General features: G+C 44.3%; 1 protein-coding gene across 2 annotated transcripts in view; it reads left to right on the top strand.

The window, feature by feature from the left end:
• Nucleotides 1-6,242: 6,242 nt before the first annotated feature.
• hells (helicase, lymphoid specific) overlaps nucleotides 6,243-18,537 on the top strand; it is a 12,869-nt gene continuing 574 nt past the window's right edge. Inside the window, exons 1-22 of one of the 2 annotated variants that reach the window (XM_004572024.4) lie at nucleotides 6,243-6,541; nucleotides 7,451-7,548; nucleotides 7,801-7,904; nucleotides 8,164-8,286; nucleotides 8,376-8,417; nucleotides 8,494-8,527; nucleotides 9,444-9,505; nucleotides 9,583-9,624; nucleotides 9,735-9,962; nucleotides 11,952-12,134; nucleotides 12,261-12,404; nucleotides 12,482-12,678; nucleotides 13,190-13,283; nucleotides 14,203-14,364; nucleotides 15,637-15,779; nucleotides 15,950-16,094; nucleotides 16,221-16,304; nucleotides 17,334-17,453; nucleotides 17,621-17,737; nucleotides 17,823-17,982; nucleotides 18,083-18,179; nucleotides 18,271-18,347. In XM_004572024.4, the coding sequence (XP_004572081.2) occupies nucleotides 6,534-6,541; nucleotides 7,451-7,548; nucleotides 7,801-7,904; nucleotides 8,164-8,286; nucleotides 8,376-8,417; nucleotides 8,494-8,527; nucleotides 9,444-9,505; nucleotides 9,583-9,624; nucleotides 9,735-9,962; nucleotides 11,952-12,134; nucleotides 12,261-12,404; nucleotides 12,482-12,678; nucleotides 13,190-13,283; nucleotides 14,203-14,364; nucleotides 15,637-15,779; nucleotides 15,950-16,094; nucleotides 16,221-16,304; nucleotides 17,334-17,453; nucleotides 17,621-17,737; nucleotides 17,823-17,982; nucleotides 18,083-18,179; nucleotides 18,271-18,347 (2,464 nt within the window). In that variant the 5' untranslated portion in view covers nucleotides 6,243-6,533. The remainder of the gene's footprint in view (nucleotides 6,542-7,450; nucleotides 7,549-7,800; nucleotides 7,905-8,163; nucleotides 8,287-8,375; nucleotides 8,418-8,493; nucleotides 8,528-9,443; nucleotides 9,506-9,582; nucleotides 9,625-9,734; nucleotides 9,963-11,951; nucleotides 12,135-12,260; nucleotides 12,405-12,481; nucleotides 12,679-13,189; nucleotides 13,284-14,202; nucleotides 14,365-15,636; nucleotides 15,780-15,949; nucleotides 16,095-16,220; nucleotides 16,305-17,333; nucleotides 17,454-17,620; nucleotides 17,738-17,822; nucleotides 17,983-18,082; nucleotides 18,180-18,270; nucleotides 18,348-18,537) is intronic. The other variant, XM_023154138.2, reaches the window with a different exon arrangement.

An 18,537-nucleotide genomic window follows, 5' to 3' on the forward strand; every position in this document is an offset into this window, starting at 1 on the left:
TCACCTGAAATGGTTTTCCAACAGGAAGGAGTTCCCTGAGATGCTGAGCACTTGTTGGTCCTTTTGCCTTCACTCTACGGTCCATCTCACCCCAAACTTGGGTCAGGTGACTGGAGGCCAGACTCATCGGACCAAAGCACAGATGTCCACTGGTCTAATGTCCGTTGCTTGTGTTTCTTGGCCCAAACAAATCTCTTCTGCTTGTTGCTTCTCCTTAGTCGTGGTTTCTCTGCAGCTATTTGACCATAAAGGCCTGATTCACACCGTCTCTGAACAGTTGATGGTGAGATGTGTCTGCTACTGGAGCTCTGTGTGGCATCTATCTGGGCTCTAACCTGAGGAGCTGTTAACTTGTGATTTCTGAGGCTGGTGACTCGGATGAATGTATCCTCAGCAGCAGAGGGGACTCTGGGACGGTCCTCATGTGAGCCTGTTTTGTTGTAGTGTTTGATGGTATTGTGACTGCACTGCACACAGTCAGTTTTAGCCATTTTTAGGACTGACTGACCTTCAGTTCTTAAAGTCATGATGGGCTGTTGTTTCTCTTTATTAGCTGATTGGATCTGTCAAATAGGGCTGTCAACTATTTACCAACCTGCCCTGCACAACACAACTGATGGTCCCAACAGCAATAAGGCGGCAAGAAACTCCACAAATGAACGCTGACAGGCTCACCTGTGAGGTGACCATGTCAGGTGACAACATCATGACGCTCACTGAGAGAAGGCCGAGGGTTTGCAGCCCTGTCAACAAAGCAAAGTGTGGCTGCTTTGAGGAATCTAAAATATGAAACATATTTCTATCCATTTATTTAGTTATTTACCAATATTTTTTCTTTGATACATAATTCCATGCATCTTGCTTCATATAGCTGATCTCATCAGTATGTATCTGCAACTTTTGACTGGTAGTTTACATGGAGAGGGAAATAGCTGGATATCAAAAGCACAATGGGAATGAACAAAATAAAATGCAGATGAAAGAATAAGATAAATGGAAGACAAATGAACAAAAGTAACCAAGGTTACAAACAAGAAAATGAGAAAAGAATAATTATAGTAGTAGGAGATAAAAAAAACTAAAAATGGTTCCCTAAATTCTCAGAATTGAATGTGCTGATTTCTGTAAAGGTTTAGTTGATGTCTAAATCCTGCAGCAGTGCAGAGTAAAGCCTCTAGTCACAAACTGTCAGACCTTCAAGGACAGAAGTTCATTTATCAACTGCTTACTTACACAGGAGCAGTGTAACCAGGTATGTAATGGCTAAACATGTTTTAATTAAAACGCTTATATTTGCAGCCACCACTGATTAGTGAAGTGAATAATGTTTGGGATTTAGTTGCAGTGTTCATCCAGGAACTGTTGTCTGCTGGGATTTTGTGTGAATGTTAAACATACTGTCCACTTCAGTATGGCTCCACAACAACACAGCCTGGGGTAGCTGAATATTTTCTTGTGACTGCTGTTTTACATCGAACTCATCAATAATGAGTATATATTACTGTACATGGTTGTGTCACTTGTCTCAAGTCTGCAGCATGAATTAGTCAGAGACATAACTTTCATGCTAATAACCATTAATATAAAGATCATACAAGGTCATACAAACAGTTGAGAGTTGTTCAATATTGTAACTATTTGCATTGCAGTGAGTATAAATCATATCAGGATATAAATGAACCGGCTGCTAATGTATGACACACACCAACTAAAGGCGGGCCAATCCTGATTCTTGAAGTCACTTGTTTCATACAACTATTCCATTTTTAAATTCAATTTTATTTATATAGTGACAAGTCACAGTTACGGTTGCCTCAATGTGGTTTATATTGTAAGGTTCCTAACCCTACAATCAGACAACCCCGTGAGCAAGTGCTTTTCCTAGGGAAGTGGAAAAAATCCCTTTTAAAAGGAAGAAACCTCCAGCAGAACCAGGCGTAGGGAGACCTGGTTCTGGATGTCAGGCAATCATAGCGGCTTCAACAGGTTGTGGAGGATATTTTTGCAAACCATTCTATTTGCAAAAGAATAGCTAAAACACCATGAAGATACTTCACTACACATAACACAATGTATGATGGACAGGTTGTATCCAAAATAAATAGTCAGTGTTGGGAAGGTTACTTTTAAAATGTATTCCATGCCCCAAAATGTATTCTGTAACGTATTCCGTTACGTTACTCAATGACAGTAACGTATTCTGAATACTTTGGATTACTTAATATATTATCGTGCTTTTTACAACAACGTGAATGTACTATTGCTGTGTGATTTATTACTATTACTGAAGGTCCGCGACTCCGAACTGTAGTAAAGGGACCTCTGACTAATACGGCGGGGTCCCTGTCGGCTCGTAGCCGAAAAATAGCTTTACTTTGTTGTGTGGGTCAACTTTGCTAGCAGAGACAGAGAGAGGCGTTGAAAGGCTGCTCCAACGGAACTTATTGTTTTCGGAGGAAAACACGAACACGGTCGAGTCTTAATAGCTTACTTACAGCTGGGCTCGTCAGGCACTCTTCTTGGCTGCAGTGGTTATTATTATATTTATCAGAATCAGAATACTTTATTGATCCCTGGGGGAAATTATTTTTTGTTACAGTACTCCATTATAAACCAACATTAAGACAAGACAGACAATACACTAACTAAGAATAGTACAATATATACATATATCAGGCCCGGCCCTAACCAATCTGGCGCCCTAGGCAAGATTTTAGGTGGCGCCCCCCTACATCGGCAGTGTAGTGTATGTACTCACAAGAAACCGAATAGCTTTGTCTTTGACCTTTTTTTTTTACTTAAAGAAAGCAAATTCACAATCAGAATAATTAACAAGATAAAAAAATATATGAATAAATAAATGAATACAAAAAATTAAAAAATGAATATATGAAATACAATAACACTGCTTGATGCTGCTGCTGCAAAACTGGTGGGTTGTGCTGCTGAGGTGGAGGCAACAGGAAGACCGCTTGATGCTGCTGCATCACTGGTGGGTTGTGCTGCTGAAGTGGAGGCAGCAGCGGTAGATGTGGTAGATGGCCCAGGGGTGGGATTTAGAAACTTCAACAGCGCATCTGAAGAGAGGAGTATGTGACACCACTGAGTATTAAAGTCTAATAATAAAAACATATGATTCCAGGAATAAAATGAAATGATATAATATAAATGAAAAACCAAAGAGATATATGTATGATGTTAACTCTTATGCAAATTAGATTAGATTCAATTTATTGTCATCATTACAGTGAAATGCTGAATAGCAGAATGCAAAGTAACAGTATAATATCATATGAGAATGTTATGTTATGATTATCTTTGACCGAATCACAGCAGTGCTCTTAAAAAACAGCATTCCCTCTCATGTGATATTGCTTAATTAACATTAATGATGTGCACTTTAACAACTAGGCTTACAACTATAATATATACAGGGGTGGAAAAGTGACTATTACCTGCAGGGTAAACGTTAGCTAACCAGAAGGCAATAACAATGTAAACAAAAAACACCTGCTTAAAAGATGAATACAAATGAGGAATGGTGGGAAAGGTGGGAGTACTGTAATTACCTAACGTTACATTATTATTTTCCATAACAATTTAGCCCCCTCCACAATATTAACTGACGTTAAAACAGTTAACTAGCTATTTATTGATTAGCAATTAGCGAATCATGTAACATTAGCTTAATGCTAAAAATTTAGGTTACTATCACATTCAGACAAATAATTCCATGTAGGCTAACGTTACCTACCTCTGTCTTTTTCTCGTTTCTCCTCCTCTTCTTTTCTCTTTTTTCTTCCCTGGGCACCTGACAGTTTTGGCCGTTTTGACATCTTGTGTTGATTTTTTGATGTGTTGACGTCCAAAAGGAACCATGATACGGGAAGGGAGGGGGCGCACCGTGCGGGGGGGGGGGCGTAATGTTGTAACAAATAATATTTCTATTAAATAAGCTTTACTTTGCATTTTAATTAACGTGGGATTATTTTTTGTATTTAGAAATAATAGTACCAACTTTTTTTTTTTTTTCAACATTTGTGGCACTGGCGTGGCGCCCCCTGATGGACGGCGCCCTTAGCATTTGCCTATACGGCCTATGCCACGGGCCGGCCCTGACATATATATACATACATACATACATACATACATAAGTCACTCATAAATAAATATTTGGAAAAGAAACATGTGTAGCTGTAGCAGCAAACAGTGTGTTAAGTGGATGCGTTGTACAGGGAGATGGCCACAGGCAGGAATGATTTCCTGTGTCGTTCAGTGGTGCTTTTCGGTAATCTCAGTCTCTCACTGAACGAGCTCCTGTGACTGACCAGCATGTCATGGAGTGGGTGGGAGGTGTTATCCAACATTGTCTTTATCTTGGACAGCATCCGCCTCTCCGACACCACCTTGAGGGTGTCCAGCTCCATCCCCACAACATTGCTGGCCTTACGGATTAGTTTATTAAGTCTGTTGGCATCTGCTGCCCTCAGCCTGCTCCCCCAGCATGCAACAGCATAGAGGATCGCACTGGCCACCACAGACTCATAGAAAATCCTCAGCATTTTCTGGCAGATGTTGAAGGACCTCAATCGCCTCAAAAAATAGAGACGACTCTGGCCCTTCCTGTAAAGTGCTGTGGTGTTTTTAGCCCAGTCCAGTTTATTGTCAATGTGTACTCCAAGGTATTTATAGTCCTCCACAATGTCCACACTGACCCCCTGAATTGAAACAGGGGTCAAGTGTTTCCTGGTCTTCCTGAAGTCCACGATCAGTTCCTTGGTCTTTGCCACGTTGAGCTGCAGATGATTCTGCTCACACACGTGACAAAGGAGTCGACCACAGCCCGGTACTCTGTCTCATCATCCCTGCTGATGCATCCAACCACCGCAGAGTCATCAGAAAACTTCTGAAGATGGAGGTCTCTGTGCAGTGGCTGAAGTCTGTGGTGTAGAGGGTGAAGAGGAAGGGGGAGAGGACAGTCCCCTGTGGTGCCCCTGTGTTGCTGATCACCTTGTCAGACACACACTGTGGGAGACGTACATATTGTGGTCTTCCTGTCAGGTAATCAACAATCCAGGACACCAGAGAAGCATGCTTCCAGCTCCCGTTTTTGCTCGATGACAACTCGTACTTTTCCACTCCCCTTTTGCTCCCTCCTCGCGCTCACAGACCCATAACGTGTATGGCAGTCCATTCTCCCTGCAACACGGACTACACTGCCCATGATGCTACATTCTTTAGAGCTATGCTTGTAGCATTCTGCCTGTTAGCTTAGCACAACAACAACAACAACAACAACAACAACGAAAAGGCGCTCTCTCACCCAGGAAGCACACAGTCACAGAGAGAGAGAGAGAGCGTCGCCCTGTAACCATGGCAACCGTAACGCTGCCGCCTGGAACAACAGAACGTAGCTGTCAAACCAAACCCAAACAGTCCTGACCCGCCACAATATGAAACAGGAAAGTACCGCAGTGTAATCCATTTATTTCAACAAAGTAACTGTATTCTGAATACCACCATTTTAAACGGTAACTGTAACGGAATACAGTTACTCATATTTTGTATTTTAAATGCGTAACGGCGGTACATGCATTCCGTTACTCCCCAACACTGTAAATAGTTATTCTGCAGAAAATGTTTCCCAACATTACTGCTGAAGGCTTCTATTTAATCCTGAGTCTGAGGGATTAAAAGTATTAATAAAAAACAACTGTTGCCAGCAAACAAGCGACCGTTTAGTTCCACGTTTAGTTTTTTTTTTTGTCATTTGCTCACTGAACTATAATGCCTTACATTCGCGGGAAAAAATCACATCCGTTATAACACATCTTTCCACTCAGAGGGGTCACCATCCTCTTAAAATAGTTTTGTCTATACATACGATATTCTATAATGTATCAAACAGACAACCTGTTAATTATTTGTTAATTAAATAATTAATTAATTCTACTTTTTGTTGCTACGTTTCAATTAATTTCAACCCAAATGTTATTGTCTTTTACCCTAAATCACACACCACCCCGTTTCACAAGTGGTTTCCTCCGAAATGGCGCGAAATTGGAAAGCCCCGCCCATTATAAAAATCTTAGCTTCAGGACTGTAGAGACAAATGGCGGAAACTACATGAATTTGCCTTCAAAATAAAATACAATCGTAACCTCAACTTAGCTTTTTCACGGACGCACTTTTTGTTTGAAGGGCTGTTGTCGGAAGCACGTTTCACATTTCTCTCTGCTTAACAACAACGCGTCATTCGGGCTGCAGAGTACTAACGTCAAACTCTTTTCGTTGAATGTTTTTTCACGTTTTAGACAAAGGAACATTTTCGGACATACTACTCCGACATTGCACAGCTATCATAAATACAAGCAGTCTCTTGGGTAGAGTGAGTTGTATGACTGTTTGGATAACTTGCTTGTATAATTGACGAGGCTCCGCTGTTTTGAGCAGAAACGAAACGCTTTGAAAAGCTTCATAGACAGCTGGAACAACCCGCATTAGTTGGACTGTCTGCTTCGCTGCCAACAACAATGAGCTGGTAAGTGTAATGATCGCTTCGCTCACCGCAGCAACCATGTTTCACAGAAACTTGTATTTACGGTGCAGGAAGCCGCTGCAGTATTGCCCTGAACGATATCCGTCGCTAGGTGTCGCCACTCAGCGTTTTTCAGGAGAATACAAGACCGGAAGACAAGACTTTGTCCAGTGTTTTTTTCTCACAAACACTAAAGTTTTCACCTGCGCCAACATGTGCTTCTGTATAAGTGTATGTTTCCGAGCTCCTGTGCTGGAGTATCATTAAAACCGACACGATTGTACACTCGTGACTTAAATCCAGCTGCGGCGCAACGCGCCGGTAACAAAACTGGAGGGGTGCGCGACACGTGTGACGCGTGGAGCACAAGTGCACTGTAATAACTTGGCTCAAACACCTGTACAGGTGAACGCAAAGGCGGCAGGGTAGCCGCTATAATACTGCAGCCCTGAGTCTCCCCATTCCTAACATAATAATTACAATTTCCGATAAGGTATCCTTTTTTCCCTGTAAAGCTTCAATGCCCGTTTACCAAGGTCACCGTGTGCCCAACTCCCACCCAGACAATAAATGCATCCTTTTTCTGTTCCTTTCTTTATCACCATTAATTAACCAGAAGGACTAACAATGATTTGCAGTATTCTGAGTCACAGATGTTCACTGATTATGAAGTTTCAGATTGAAACTGTCTGAAACTGCACCCTGTATGGTAAGTATCTACATTCACTTTTGTGAGCTTAGTATGTTATATGCAGAGTATTGAAATGCTCATGTTGTACTTCATCCCTTCAAATCAAATGTATCATTTCACCTGGGTTACAGGGCCTAGGAAAGGTCTAAATGGCGTTTACTCACCTCTGTAAAGATGGCAGGAAAAGTTTTACTGAGTAGATTTCATTGTTCTGCTGATAGCCTAAAAGAAGAAACTCGAAGTGTCTCCCCTCACTGCCCCAAACCTGACGAGTCTGAGGAGCCGCTGGGCACAGCCATTGAAACTGGTGCTACTGCAGGTGAGGTCCGCTTTTGATGTTGCAAAGGAAGCTGAGATAGACGCTGGTTTAATGAAGGATGTGTTTTACTGTCCTGCTGCTTAAATCTCAGATGACACTGATGAGATGAGGCCAGTTCATTAGGAACAGGGCTCCGTGTCACATGCTCATTAACTAGTAAATGCTAATTACCTTATAGTAACTTGTGTTACTGAAAAGATGCTGTGCGCATAGTCGTGTTCAGGTGGTGTCAATGTTGTGGTTGTTTTTAAGATGAGAGTATGACAGCTGAAGTGGTGATTACTAAGGAAATGGAGGAAGAAGAGAAGAAGCTAATGGAGCAAGGCAAGAGGAAAGAGGAGGAGATGATGAAGAAGGTATGCTGTTTAATTTCTCAAGGTGGGAGTTGTATTTTGACATTAAAAGCTTCTCATTATTAAACTCATCATTAGTTTTAGTTGGTTTTTTGTGTGGCTGGTACAGATTTTAGGGAGTAAAAGGCGTATAGATGTGTGTCTGTAGCTCACCGGTTCATGTGATGATGAGCCACAATTGAAATGTTTCTACATCACTGATGTTCTGGATGCTTTCGAGCCCACTCATGTTAATGTAATTGCTTTCAACTTTTCCCATAAGGCCAGGGAGTCTTGGGAGAGGGACTCGCATGACATGCGGTTCAAGAGGCTCCAGCATTTGCTTCAGAAGAGCAACATCTATTCTAAGTTCCTGCTGACAAAGATGGAGCAACAACAGAATGAGGTATGGTGTCAAATGTGGACGTACAGGCTGTTTGCACCTGTCCACTCAAGGCTAACACGTCACTTCTGCTCTGCTAATGATTATCTCAGGAGAGACTCGGGAAGGAGAAACTTGAGAAGAAGGCCAAGAAGGTGATAGATTTACCGTCATCATTCACAGTTACAGTCATGTTTTCAGCCGTACTCACGGCAGTTTGTTTCCTTCTAGATGCAAAATGCCAGTGGTCCAGAAGCTGTCAAAGGTGGGCCAGTATGCTAATATTTCAACTTGCAGTATGGAGCTCAAATGTCAGTTGTTTAGTAGCATTTACACTCTGTGGACACTTTATTAGGTACACCTTGCTAGTACTGGGACCCGTGTTGCTTTCTGTCATATGAGGCACAGGAAACATACATACTGGCCATCACACAGTTTGCAGCTTTGATGGCTGCGTATCCACGAGGCAGCTCTCTCGGTCCCCCTCAACCCAAAGATTGGTGACGATCTGAGTGCAGTGAACTTCTGTCATGTGGCATCTCAGTTTAATCACACTGTGGGTACACTGTGTACATAAAGGCGTGGATGTGGTCATCCACAATACTCAGGCTGGGCATTTTAAATGAGTGGGGACAGAGGGATGTGTCAAGAAGATGGCCCCGCCTCTGCTACGTCACCACAACCAACCTAAACCGTTAATAGAAGTGAGGATGGGGCCTTCATGTATCTCTATGCCAACCCTGCCATTCAAATGTGGCAGCAGATATTGAGACTTAGCAGACCAAGCAATGCTTTTCCAGTCTTGTGTTGGTGTTTGGTGAGCCCATGCAAATTGTAGTCTGAGTTTCCTGTTTTTGGTGGGCAAGAAGTGTGTTCTTTGCTGCTGCTTCAAGGTTTGACATGCTGGTCTGGTCTTTAGCTTTAAGGTAGCAGGTGTTTTTTTTCTTACCTGTCTTTTTAACCCTTGAGATGGTTGTGAGGTAAAATCCCAGGAGATCTGCATTATTTAGCCGTTCCACATTCAAAGTCACATACGTCACCACATTGTCTAAGTGCACTGAGGTGCTGCTGTGCGACTGGCAGATGAGATGTGTGGTTTACAAGCAGTTGAACATGTGTACCTAATGAAGTGGTTGGTGAGTATCTACGGTCCTAATGACGTGACTGTATTTCTGTCAAAGCAGAGAAGAAGAAAAGGAGAAGAGATGAAGACTATAAAATAGCAGATGTGATGTCAAAAGAAGTAAGTCTCACTTTAGTTTGTGTGCAGCTTTAACTTTTATCTGTTTATCTTCATCTTCTCTCATGTTTCTCTTTCAGGAAATTATGTCGCAGGCAAAGAAAGCGAAAGTGGAAGAAGTGGTAGGGAGACTGTTTTTCCCCGCCGTGGTTGAAAAGCAAAAGAAGTGTTTGCACATGATGAATCCAGCGTACAACTGTGCCACACACATGCATGTCATATCTGATTCCAGGAAGCGGCACCTGCCCAGAAGAAACTAGAAGCTGAGGATATTGAGAAGATGAGCGATTCCAACCAAGATATAAAGAACCGGCTGTCAGAGACGGTGCGCGACAACGCTAAGCACCTCCTGCATCCTCATAGGAAGGTGAACGGGCAGCCAGTTCCTGTTCAGCAACCACAGCTCTTCACTGGAGGCGTCATGAGGTGGTACCAGATCGAAGGCATCGAGTGGCTGAGGGTAAGAGGAGATGCACCAAATGGCATTGTGCGAGCAGATTGTCTTTTGTATGTGATCCTCGGCACAACAAATGACGCCTAGATCAGCGGTGCCCAACCTTTCTCGCTCCACGGACGGTTTAATGTCACTGACCGGCCTTTAAGGTGTGGCGGATAAAAACAACAAAATAAAACGATACGACCGAGACACAAACTAAACGTGAATTCACTGTGTAACTTTATTAGCAGCGTCCTCCTGAAATGCACCAACATTGAGAGTAACGTCCAGCTCTGGTTGCTATGGTAACGTGTAAACGTGTCTTTCAAAATAAGACGCATAACTACAACACGGGAAAAGACCCAGGGAAACCGAGTAAACGATAAAAACCTTGCAAACCATAAATTTCCAACCTGAGCCTCAACTCTCGCGGCCCCGTACCGAACGACTCACGGACTGGGACCAGTCTGTGGCCCGGGGGTTGGGGACCGCTGCTCTAGACCACAATAACGTAGCAGTTAGGGACTGGAGCTGACAGAGGCAGACACACAGATGCCCCAAAACAGCAGCTGAGGCCCATCAATCAAAGTGTTAACGATTAGAAGTGTGGTACTGACGCGTGACAATGACGACGGTTAGTTGGCTAGATGACGAGTTGCGCGCGTCCGTGCCACCAATATGCCGCAGGACCAGGAAGGATTGTTCTACCCCTCAGTCGTAAAAGGCTGATGGGCGTCATCACCCTGCTGGGCGGGTGGCTGCCAAGCAACGTGGGCCCAAGTTTGTGAATATGAAAACTTCAAAATGAAGCGGCGTTTCGTCACAGACGTATCTACTCAAACATCTCAATGACCTTGACCCCAGTATTTTTAATGGCCACTCCTCTGAGAAAAACAATGATTTACAAAATATCTGTTTTGACAAAAGAAGGGCTGCTACACACGTGTCAGAAGAGAGTCACGAGGAACCTTGTGCAGAGTTGACCTGCAGTAACATGCGTCACACTGCATCGGTGTTCGGTTGAAATGAAGCGTCTGAACAGATGGGTCACACAGTTTCCCTAAACCATAAGTTCACCAGTTAGCTGCACAAGTGCATAGACTCCATTAGATGTTGGATGGCTGGAAACTTTCTTCAACTAAATGAGGAGAAGACTGAAGTTCTTGTTTGTGCTCCTAAAACTTTTGTACCTAGTGTTATGGAAAACTTGGGTCCATCTATCAGGAGCCTTGGTGTTAGTATTGACTCAGCTCTGACTTTGGATGCCCATGTAAAATCGTTGGTTCGCTCCTGTTTTTATCACTTGAGAAACATTGCTAAGCTGAGTCCCATTGTATCGCGCTCCGAATTAGAAATTGTCATTCATGCATTTGTTTCATCTCGTCTGGACTACTGTAATTCTTTGTTTACTTGTTTATGTAAAGCCTCTTTGGATCGTCTGCAAGTTGTTCAGAACGCTGCTGCAAAGCTTCTGACCAAGTCCTCCAAGTTTTCCCATGTCACACCCCTGCTGATTCAGCTGCACTGGCTCCCCGTTAAATTCAGGATCCAGTTTAAGGTTTTGACCTTGACTTTCAGGGCCCTGCATGGACAAGCACCAACATATATAAGTGAACTTTTGCATCCATACATTCCCAGCAGGTCCCTGAGGTCATGTGACCAGGGCTTGCTTGCTGTCCAGCACACGAGGCTGAAAACAAAAGGCGACAAAGCTTTTGTAACTGTGGCCCCCAGACTGTGGAACTCTCTCCCTTTGAGCCTGAGATCTGTGGACTCAGTGGTCGCTTTTAAAAAAACAGCTAGAAACCCATCTTTTTAAACTTGCTTTTAGTTGATTTTTATTTTTAGGTTTTAGCTTCTGTGAAGCACTTTGTGATTTTTATCTTGAAAGGTGCTGTATAAATAAAGTTTTACTTACTTACACTATTCTCATCCAGGCGAGTGCTTTTGAAAACGGACTGAAAATCTCAGTGTTTACTGTCTCATCAGTCTGTGTTGTTCCTCTGCTGTCAGATGTTGTGGGAGAACGGCATCAACGGGATCCTGGCTGATGAGATGGGCCTGGGAAAGACCATCCAGTGCATCGGTCACATTGCCATGATGATAGAGAAGAAAGTGCTAGGCCCCTTCTTGGTGGTGGCTCCTCTCTCCACTCTGCCCAACTGGATCAATGAATTCAAACGCTTCACACCAGAGGTCAGACAGCAAGCTGCTCAGCGTCTGACCCTGAAACACAAAGTCTGACTTACGAATAGAAATGAAAACCTAGAAAGGTGTCAGCGGTGAATGGCACTAGCTGACACTGAGTCTTGTTTGTGCTAGGTGTCTGTGCTGCTTTACCATGGCTCTCAGCCAGAGAGGACCGAGCTGCTGAAACAGATCTGCCGGCCTCAGGGGCCTCTCAGCATGTGCCCTGTAGTCATCACCTCCTTTGAGATCTCCATGATTGACAGGAAGTTGTTACAGGTACGATCCCTGCTGCTTCTTAAATGGCAGAGGGAGTTTTGGATAATAACTTGGCTTGTGTCTGTGTTCTGCAACAGCGCTTCCAGTGGAAGTACCTAATAGTGGACGAAGGCCACAGGATCAAGAACCTTAACTGTCGGCTGGTGCGGGAGCTGAAGATGCTGCCCACTGACAACAAGCTGCTGCTGACAGGCACACCGCTGCAGAACAACTTGGCTGAGCTCTGGTCCCTGCTTAACTTCCTCCTGCCGGAGGTCTTTGATGACCTCAAAAGGTGATGTTTTTTCTGCTTTGTTTTGCTGCTTTCAATGACAGCCAATCATCTACTGTGATGTGCACAGAAATGTGTCTGTGGGGGAGAAGCAGGACTTCACAGGCATAACTGTGTTTAACATCCCAGTTAACAAAAACTGGGCAAGGTTGTGAGCATCATTGTATATATGCCAAGTTTGTTTGGGAACCATCCTGTCAGTGTGAAAGTGTTGTGTCCACTAAAGAAAGCTGAACAGCAGACTGGTAACAAAGTGAAAGTAACGTTTGAAAAGAGTCCGGTGCAGGGACCGGAGTGGAGATGGTTTAAAAAGCACTTGATGCCTAAAGGAAAATTCCACAATATTCCTCAAGACTGCTTATGAAGCAAATTCAAGAAAAGAAGTTCGCGACTTATTGTGTTACCAAAATAGAAGCTGATTTGTTACAGTGTATCTGAACACCAGACACAGCTGATATCTGTGCTCGATGCTTCTGATTGCTCGGCTTTGATCTCTGACATGTTTGCCTCACAGCTTTGAGTCGTGGTTCGACATTAACACCCTCGGTGAGGTCGACAGTATGGTGGTCGCTGAACGTGAGCAGAACATCCTGAGTATGCTGCACCAGGTCAGTCATCATCGCGGCCGTCTGTGACGCTGCTAAACGTCATCTGCAGAGATACTGAGAACATAACCACAGTTAAGAAAGCTTAAACTTGGCTACCAAGAAACATTTGGTTCCTGTGATAAGTTGGAGGTAAATTTGGTGCCTTTAAGTCCAGTGTTAAATTTAAGGTTTTGTCTGCTAACGAGCAGCAGGTTTGCCTGGATGTTTAAGTTTTTAATAAGGAAATGTAGCATGAAGCTGAAGCATATCCAGTTGTTCAAAGGCATAAGCAATAATCTTAATCTTACATCCATCCATTACTTAGCTGGGCCATAGAGTTTGCAATCCCTGAAACAGTTAGCACAGCTCTTCAGTGGGTAGCACTCGAGCTAATTCAGGGTTTTCAACCTGACGTGACTCTTCAGTCCGTCGAGCACGGCCATGATCTGCCTTTTACCAGCAGTACAGCACATCGTCAGTTGTGGACCCCAGGACATTTATCACCATATACCCTCATCCGAGGCCGGCCCACCACCGGCTGGGCCTGTCATGGTTTCATGTGGTCATTGACCCAGTCTGCTTCTGCTTTAGCCACAGCAGAAGGAGATCTTCTCATGACTCAAGTGACTAACCAATAGGTGGGATGCAGTCTGTTGACATCGTATTTGTAGATCACCTCAGGATTTAGCTGTGGACGAGCTGTGACAACATTTCTAAAACAGTTTATTTTGAAAGACCTGTTTTGTTTTTTCTCTTAAATATTTAGTTCTTCCCACCAATACAAATTCTTCTCTTTTTATTTATATAGATCAATAATTGCTGCCCTACATTATATATAGATATTATAAATGATCTTTAAAACATTAGCTATCAGTTGTCTGTGTATAGACACTGCAGGTAAGCAGAAGTAAGTGTTATTGAAGGTTATCTGTTGTTTCAGATTCTGACTCCATTCCTGCTGAGGAGGCTGAAGTCAGATGTGACGCTGGAGGTTCCTCCTAAAAAGGAGATCATTGTGTACGCTCCTCTGACAGCCAAGCAGGAGGCTTTCTACACTGCTGTAGTCAACAAGACCATTGCCAAGATGCTGGGCCAGGAAAAGGTAACAAAGAGCCAGAGCTGGGAGCACATTAGAGCAGGAGTCGGCAACTCTTTGGTCCTTATACTGCGGCCCCGCGTGGTTTGGGTAAAATAAATGAGAAGTGTTTAGCTGAAGTGTATTTTATTTGTGTTTAGTTCTTTTTTTAACTTGTAGTTCTACATTGGAAGATTATTGTGATATTGAAATATAAAAATTTATATTCTATTATTTTTTCATCACTCAAAATAAGCGTCACACTCGTGGAAGCCGGCGTAGCCGCCGAAACGCCGTGCATTTATCGAGACTTTCGACCCCAGGTAGGCCAGTTATGGATCTTGGGATCCACATTATGTCAGCAGCTCCACCGTGAACTGTGTTAAAAACAAACACGCTCACGCCTCACAGACGACAGCTCACAGTCCTGTAGAGATAAAGTGACTCGTACAGCCCCGACCTGCAGACGCTGTGCGCAGAGGTTCAGGAGCAGAAGTCCCGTTGTAAACATATCACGGCAGACCCGACGATGTTTGCATGAACGCGTTTTTCAGCATCTCTTTATCGACCGCTTTTCACACACGACTGCTGTGCACACAGCCGACTGTAGCTTTGCAGCTCACAGCCCGACACAACAGCAGGGAGAGCACAGACTTGTGATTGTGGGTGCCGCTCAGGTGCGTCCGCCCCCCCTGCAGCGGCGCTGCAGACCACGCCCCGCCACACACATTAACCAGGTAAAATACATATTTATGCTATTTTTTTTAGCAGCATAGAGCTTTTTAAAAGTCAGGTCAAGGCTCCAAAAGCACAAAGGTGATATGAGGGGGCGGCTCACAGTGTTTTTGTTTGCGTGGAAGCCGGGTCCAAGTGGCTCTTTGGGGGTTAAAGGTTGTGACCCCTGTGTTAGAGGTTTAGGCTTGGGGTATGCAGTGATACCCTCGTTATTGGACAGCACACGTCCAGGTCAGCTCGTGGCGTTTCCATATCATTATGCTTGAGTATCTGCTGATTAGTGTCATTTTCTTAAAAAACATTAACAAACCAGGAAATGAGTCACTCGAACATGCCTGCTTGTCAGAATATAGCTAACAGCTGAAACCCTGTGAGAACCGTGACCTTGTGACCCCTGTGTGTCATCATAGACCCCTCCATGTCTAATATAAAACACTGGCCCACTGGCTGTAGCTTTGACCTTCCCAAGAACAAGACTGTGGTGGACTCATCATTTCTGGTTTGAGTGTGATCCTAAGGTGAAAACCGAGTGGTGAAAGTTGTTGGTTCTCCTGGTGTACTTAGACAGAGGCGCCTGTAGCCCTGACATCCAGCGGCAGGCCGAAGCGGCGCAGCCGGAAGGTAGTGGACTACAAGGAAACGGATACAGACGCTCCATATGACCTGGAGAAATATCTGGAGAGGGTTCGCAAGGAGCTGGAGCCGAGGTGAGACCGCCTCCAAGCAGCTACTGTGACAGGAGAGGAAAAACAATGTTACCATGTTCAGCGTTATTTAGTTTCATTTGGAGTCATCTGCCTGTTATCCCCACCACAAGGTAACAAATCCTCCTTTGACAAACGTTTGCTCACATCTTTTGTCCTCCGCTCTGCTTCAGCTCCCATCCAGTGCTGGATGTCCAGAGCCCGCTGGACGCTCAGGTCAGCCTGAAGCTGCAGAACATCCTCATGCTGTTAAAGAGATGCTGTAACCACCCGTACCTGGTGGAGTACCCGCTCGACCCCGCCACAGGGGAGTTCAAGGTAACGCTGCCTGTGCTCATTTAGAAGCACTAACAGTTCAACTCAGTGTTTTACAGTTAAATAGAATAAGCTCGATGAAGAAAAGGCTCGTGCTTGGATAACATGTTCACCCCAATCTTCCTGCAGATCGATGAGCAGCTGGTGCAGAGCTCTGGGAAGTTTCTCATACTGGACAGGCTGCTGCCAGCGCTGAAGAGAAGAGGTCATAAGGTGAAACGAACGCAGAGCTGCATGTGATGCAGAGCTGGGACAGAAGTGTGTGAAAGGAAGAAGGTTGTGCTACAAACAGGAAATGTCTGTTAAAAAAGTGCAACATATTCATGAACCTATTAAACGCTAAAGTCAGCAGTTTAGACACAAAGTAACTCTGAGGACACAGGCAGGAATCGGACGTATTTAGTGAAGATTACAGGAGCAGTCCTTTCAAGGCTGCTGGCACGCTCTGGACGAGGACTGGGGCACCAGCTCTGTGTGAAAATAGGGACGCAACAGTTTTGGCTCCAGGAGCACAATTTCTGCCACGGTGACAAAGAGCGACCTGTGGCAGAAGTGGTTCAGTTACAGGATGCCTGAGCTCTGGAACGAGCTGTTGCAGTGAATGTGGGCTGACGGGCGTAGTTAGTTTCCAAAGTTCAGAAAATGCACAAGAACCGTGATCGCTGACGTCTGTGGTAATCTGAACTACTGAACGTACTGAATTACAACCTTTACATGAAAATGTTTTGCATCAAAATCTACATTTAAAAAACGTTCTCAAAACATCACACAAAATGAATTGGACTGCGTAACATTTTCACCTTTACAGTGAAAGGTGAAGCTCATCTGCCACTGTCTCTCCTCTGTCATACCTCAGCATTATCTTCTTCCACCACATCCATGAGCCTCCTCGTCTCCTCCTCTGACATCCTCTCTCTGCACATCTCAGCCTTGCTTCTGTCTCCAAACAGCTCCGCCTCACCCTGTCATCCTGCTCACTCCCAGTGGAAAGCTTAGCATCTTCAACTCTCCAAATAATATATTAGGAGAAGACATTAGAGAAGCGAGTTTTAGATGGTTTGGACATGTGCAGAAAGGAGACATCAGATAATATTAGAAAAAGGATGTGGAGTATGGAGCAGCAGGAACAGAGGAAGTTTATGGAGCTGGTGTGAGATATAGCAGCAAAGTAGTTTGTGACCTTTGTTCAGAGAAACACTTACAGATGTTGTGCTGCTCTCCACACTGGTCCCTTTTCTTTAGGTTCTAATTTTCAGTCAGATGACGTCTATCCTGGATATTCTCATGGATTACTGCTATCTGCGGGGCTTCCACTACAGCCGCCTGGACGGCAGCATGTCATATGCTGAGAGAGACGAAAACGTGAGTTGTAGATTGTGAACATGTTGCAAAGGTAACAACCTCCTGCATAAAAAACATGTTTTTAACTTGATGGTGCAATATTCTCTCAACTCCAGAGATGTTTAGCACCCAAACTGCCTCTCCGAGTAGATTGTTGAGTCATTCTTGTCGTTCTCGGTCTCTGAAAGATGGCCAGGTTTTCCAAAGATCCAGAGGTGTTCATCTTCCTGTTGAGCACCCGAGCAGGAGGACTGGGAATCAATCTGACAGCTGCTGACACCGTCATCATCTTTGACAGCGACTGGGTTGGTGCTGATGACAAATCTACAGCAGCTGTTTCTTGTACATATCTCATTGAGTCCATGTTTGATGCTTCTGTCATCTCTCAAGAACCCACAGGCAGACCTGCAAGCTCAGGACCGCTGTCACCGCATAGGACAGACAAAACCAGTAGTGGTGTACCGCCTGGTCACAGCCAACACCATCGACCAGAAGATCCTGGAGAGGGCGTCTGCCAAGAGGAAGCTGGAGCAGATGGTCATCCACAAGAGTGAGTGTCTTCACTGTGATGGGATTGCAGCTGTTCACACCTTGCACCAAGTTTTCAGTTCATGTTTTGAAATGTGGTTGATGGTGTCTTTCCTCCACAGACAAATTTAAAGGTGGGAAGGCAGAGCTGAAGCCAAATAAAAGCTGCATTGATCTGGATGAGCTGCGGGAGCTGCTCAAAGCTCGAGGCACTGAGAAGTAAGCACTGACCTCCGAATCAAAGCACCGTGAACGAGCCTTGGAACCGTAACTGAAGGCTAATCTTGGCTGTAATGTTTGTCCCACTCAGGGAGGTTAAAGCTTCGAAAGGGAAGGTCATCAGTGACAAGGACCTGGAGATTCTGCTCGATCGCAGCGACTTGCTGGGTGAGGAAACGCATCATTTCATCAGTACCAAAAAACCCGATTCAATCATAGCCTGGTTTTACAACGAGTGCACCGACAATGTCCTTTCAGTAACCACAAAACATGTGAAGTTCACGGGAGTCGGATTTAGTGTTGCTCAAGACACAGAAGCCCTTCTGACTCGACTCTTTTGTTAAAACCACTTTAACTC

The sequence above is a fragment of the Maylandia zebra genome, linkage group LG13, assembly GCF_041146795.1.
Source record: "Maylandia zebra isolate NMK-2024a linkage group LG13, Mzebra_GT3a, whole genome shotgun sequence".
Taxonomy (NCBI): domain Eukaryota; kingdom Metazoa; phylum Chordata; class Actinopteri; order Cichliformes; family Cichlidae; genus Maylandia; species Maylandia zebra.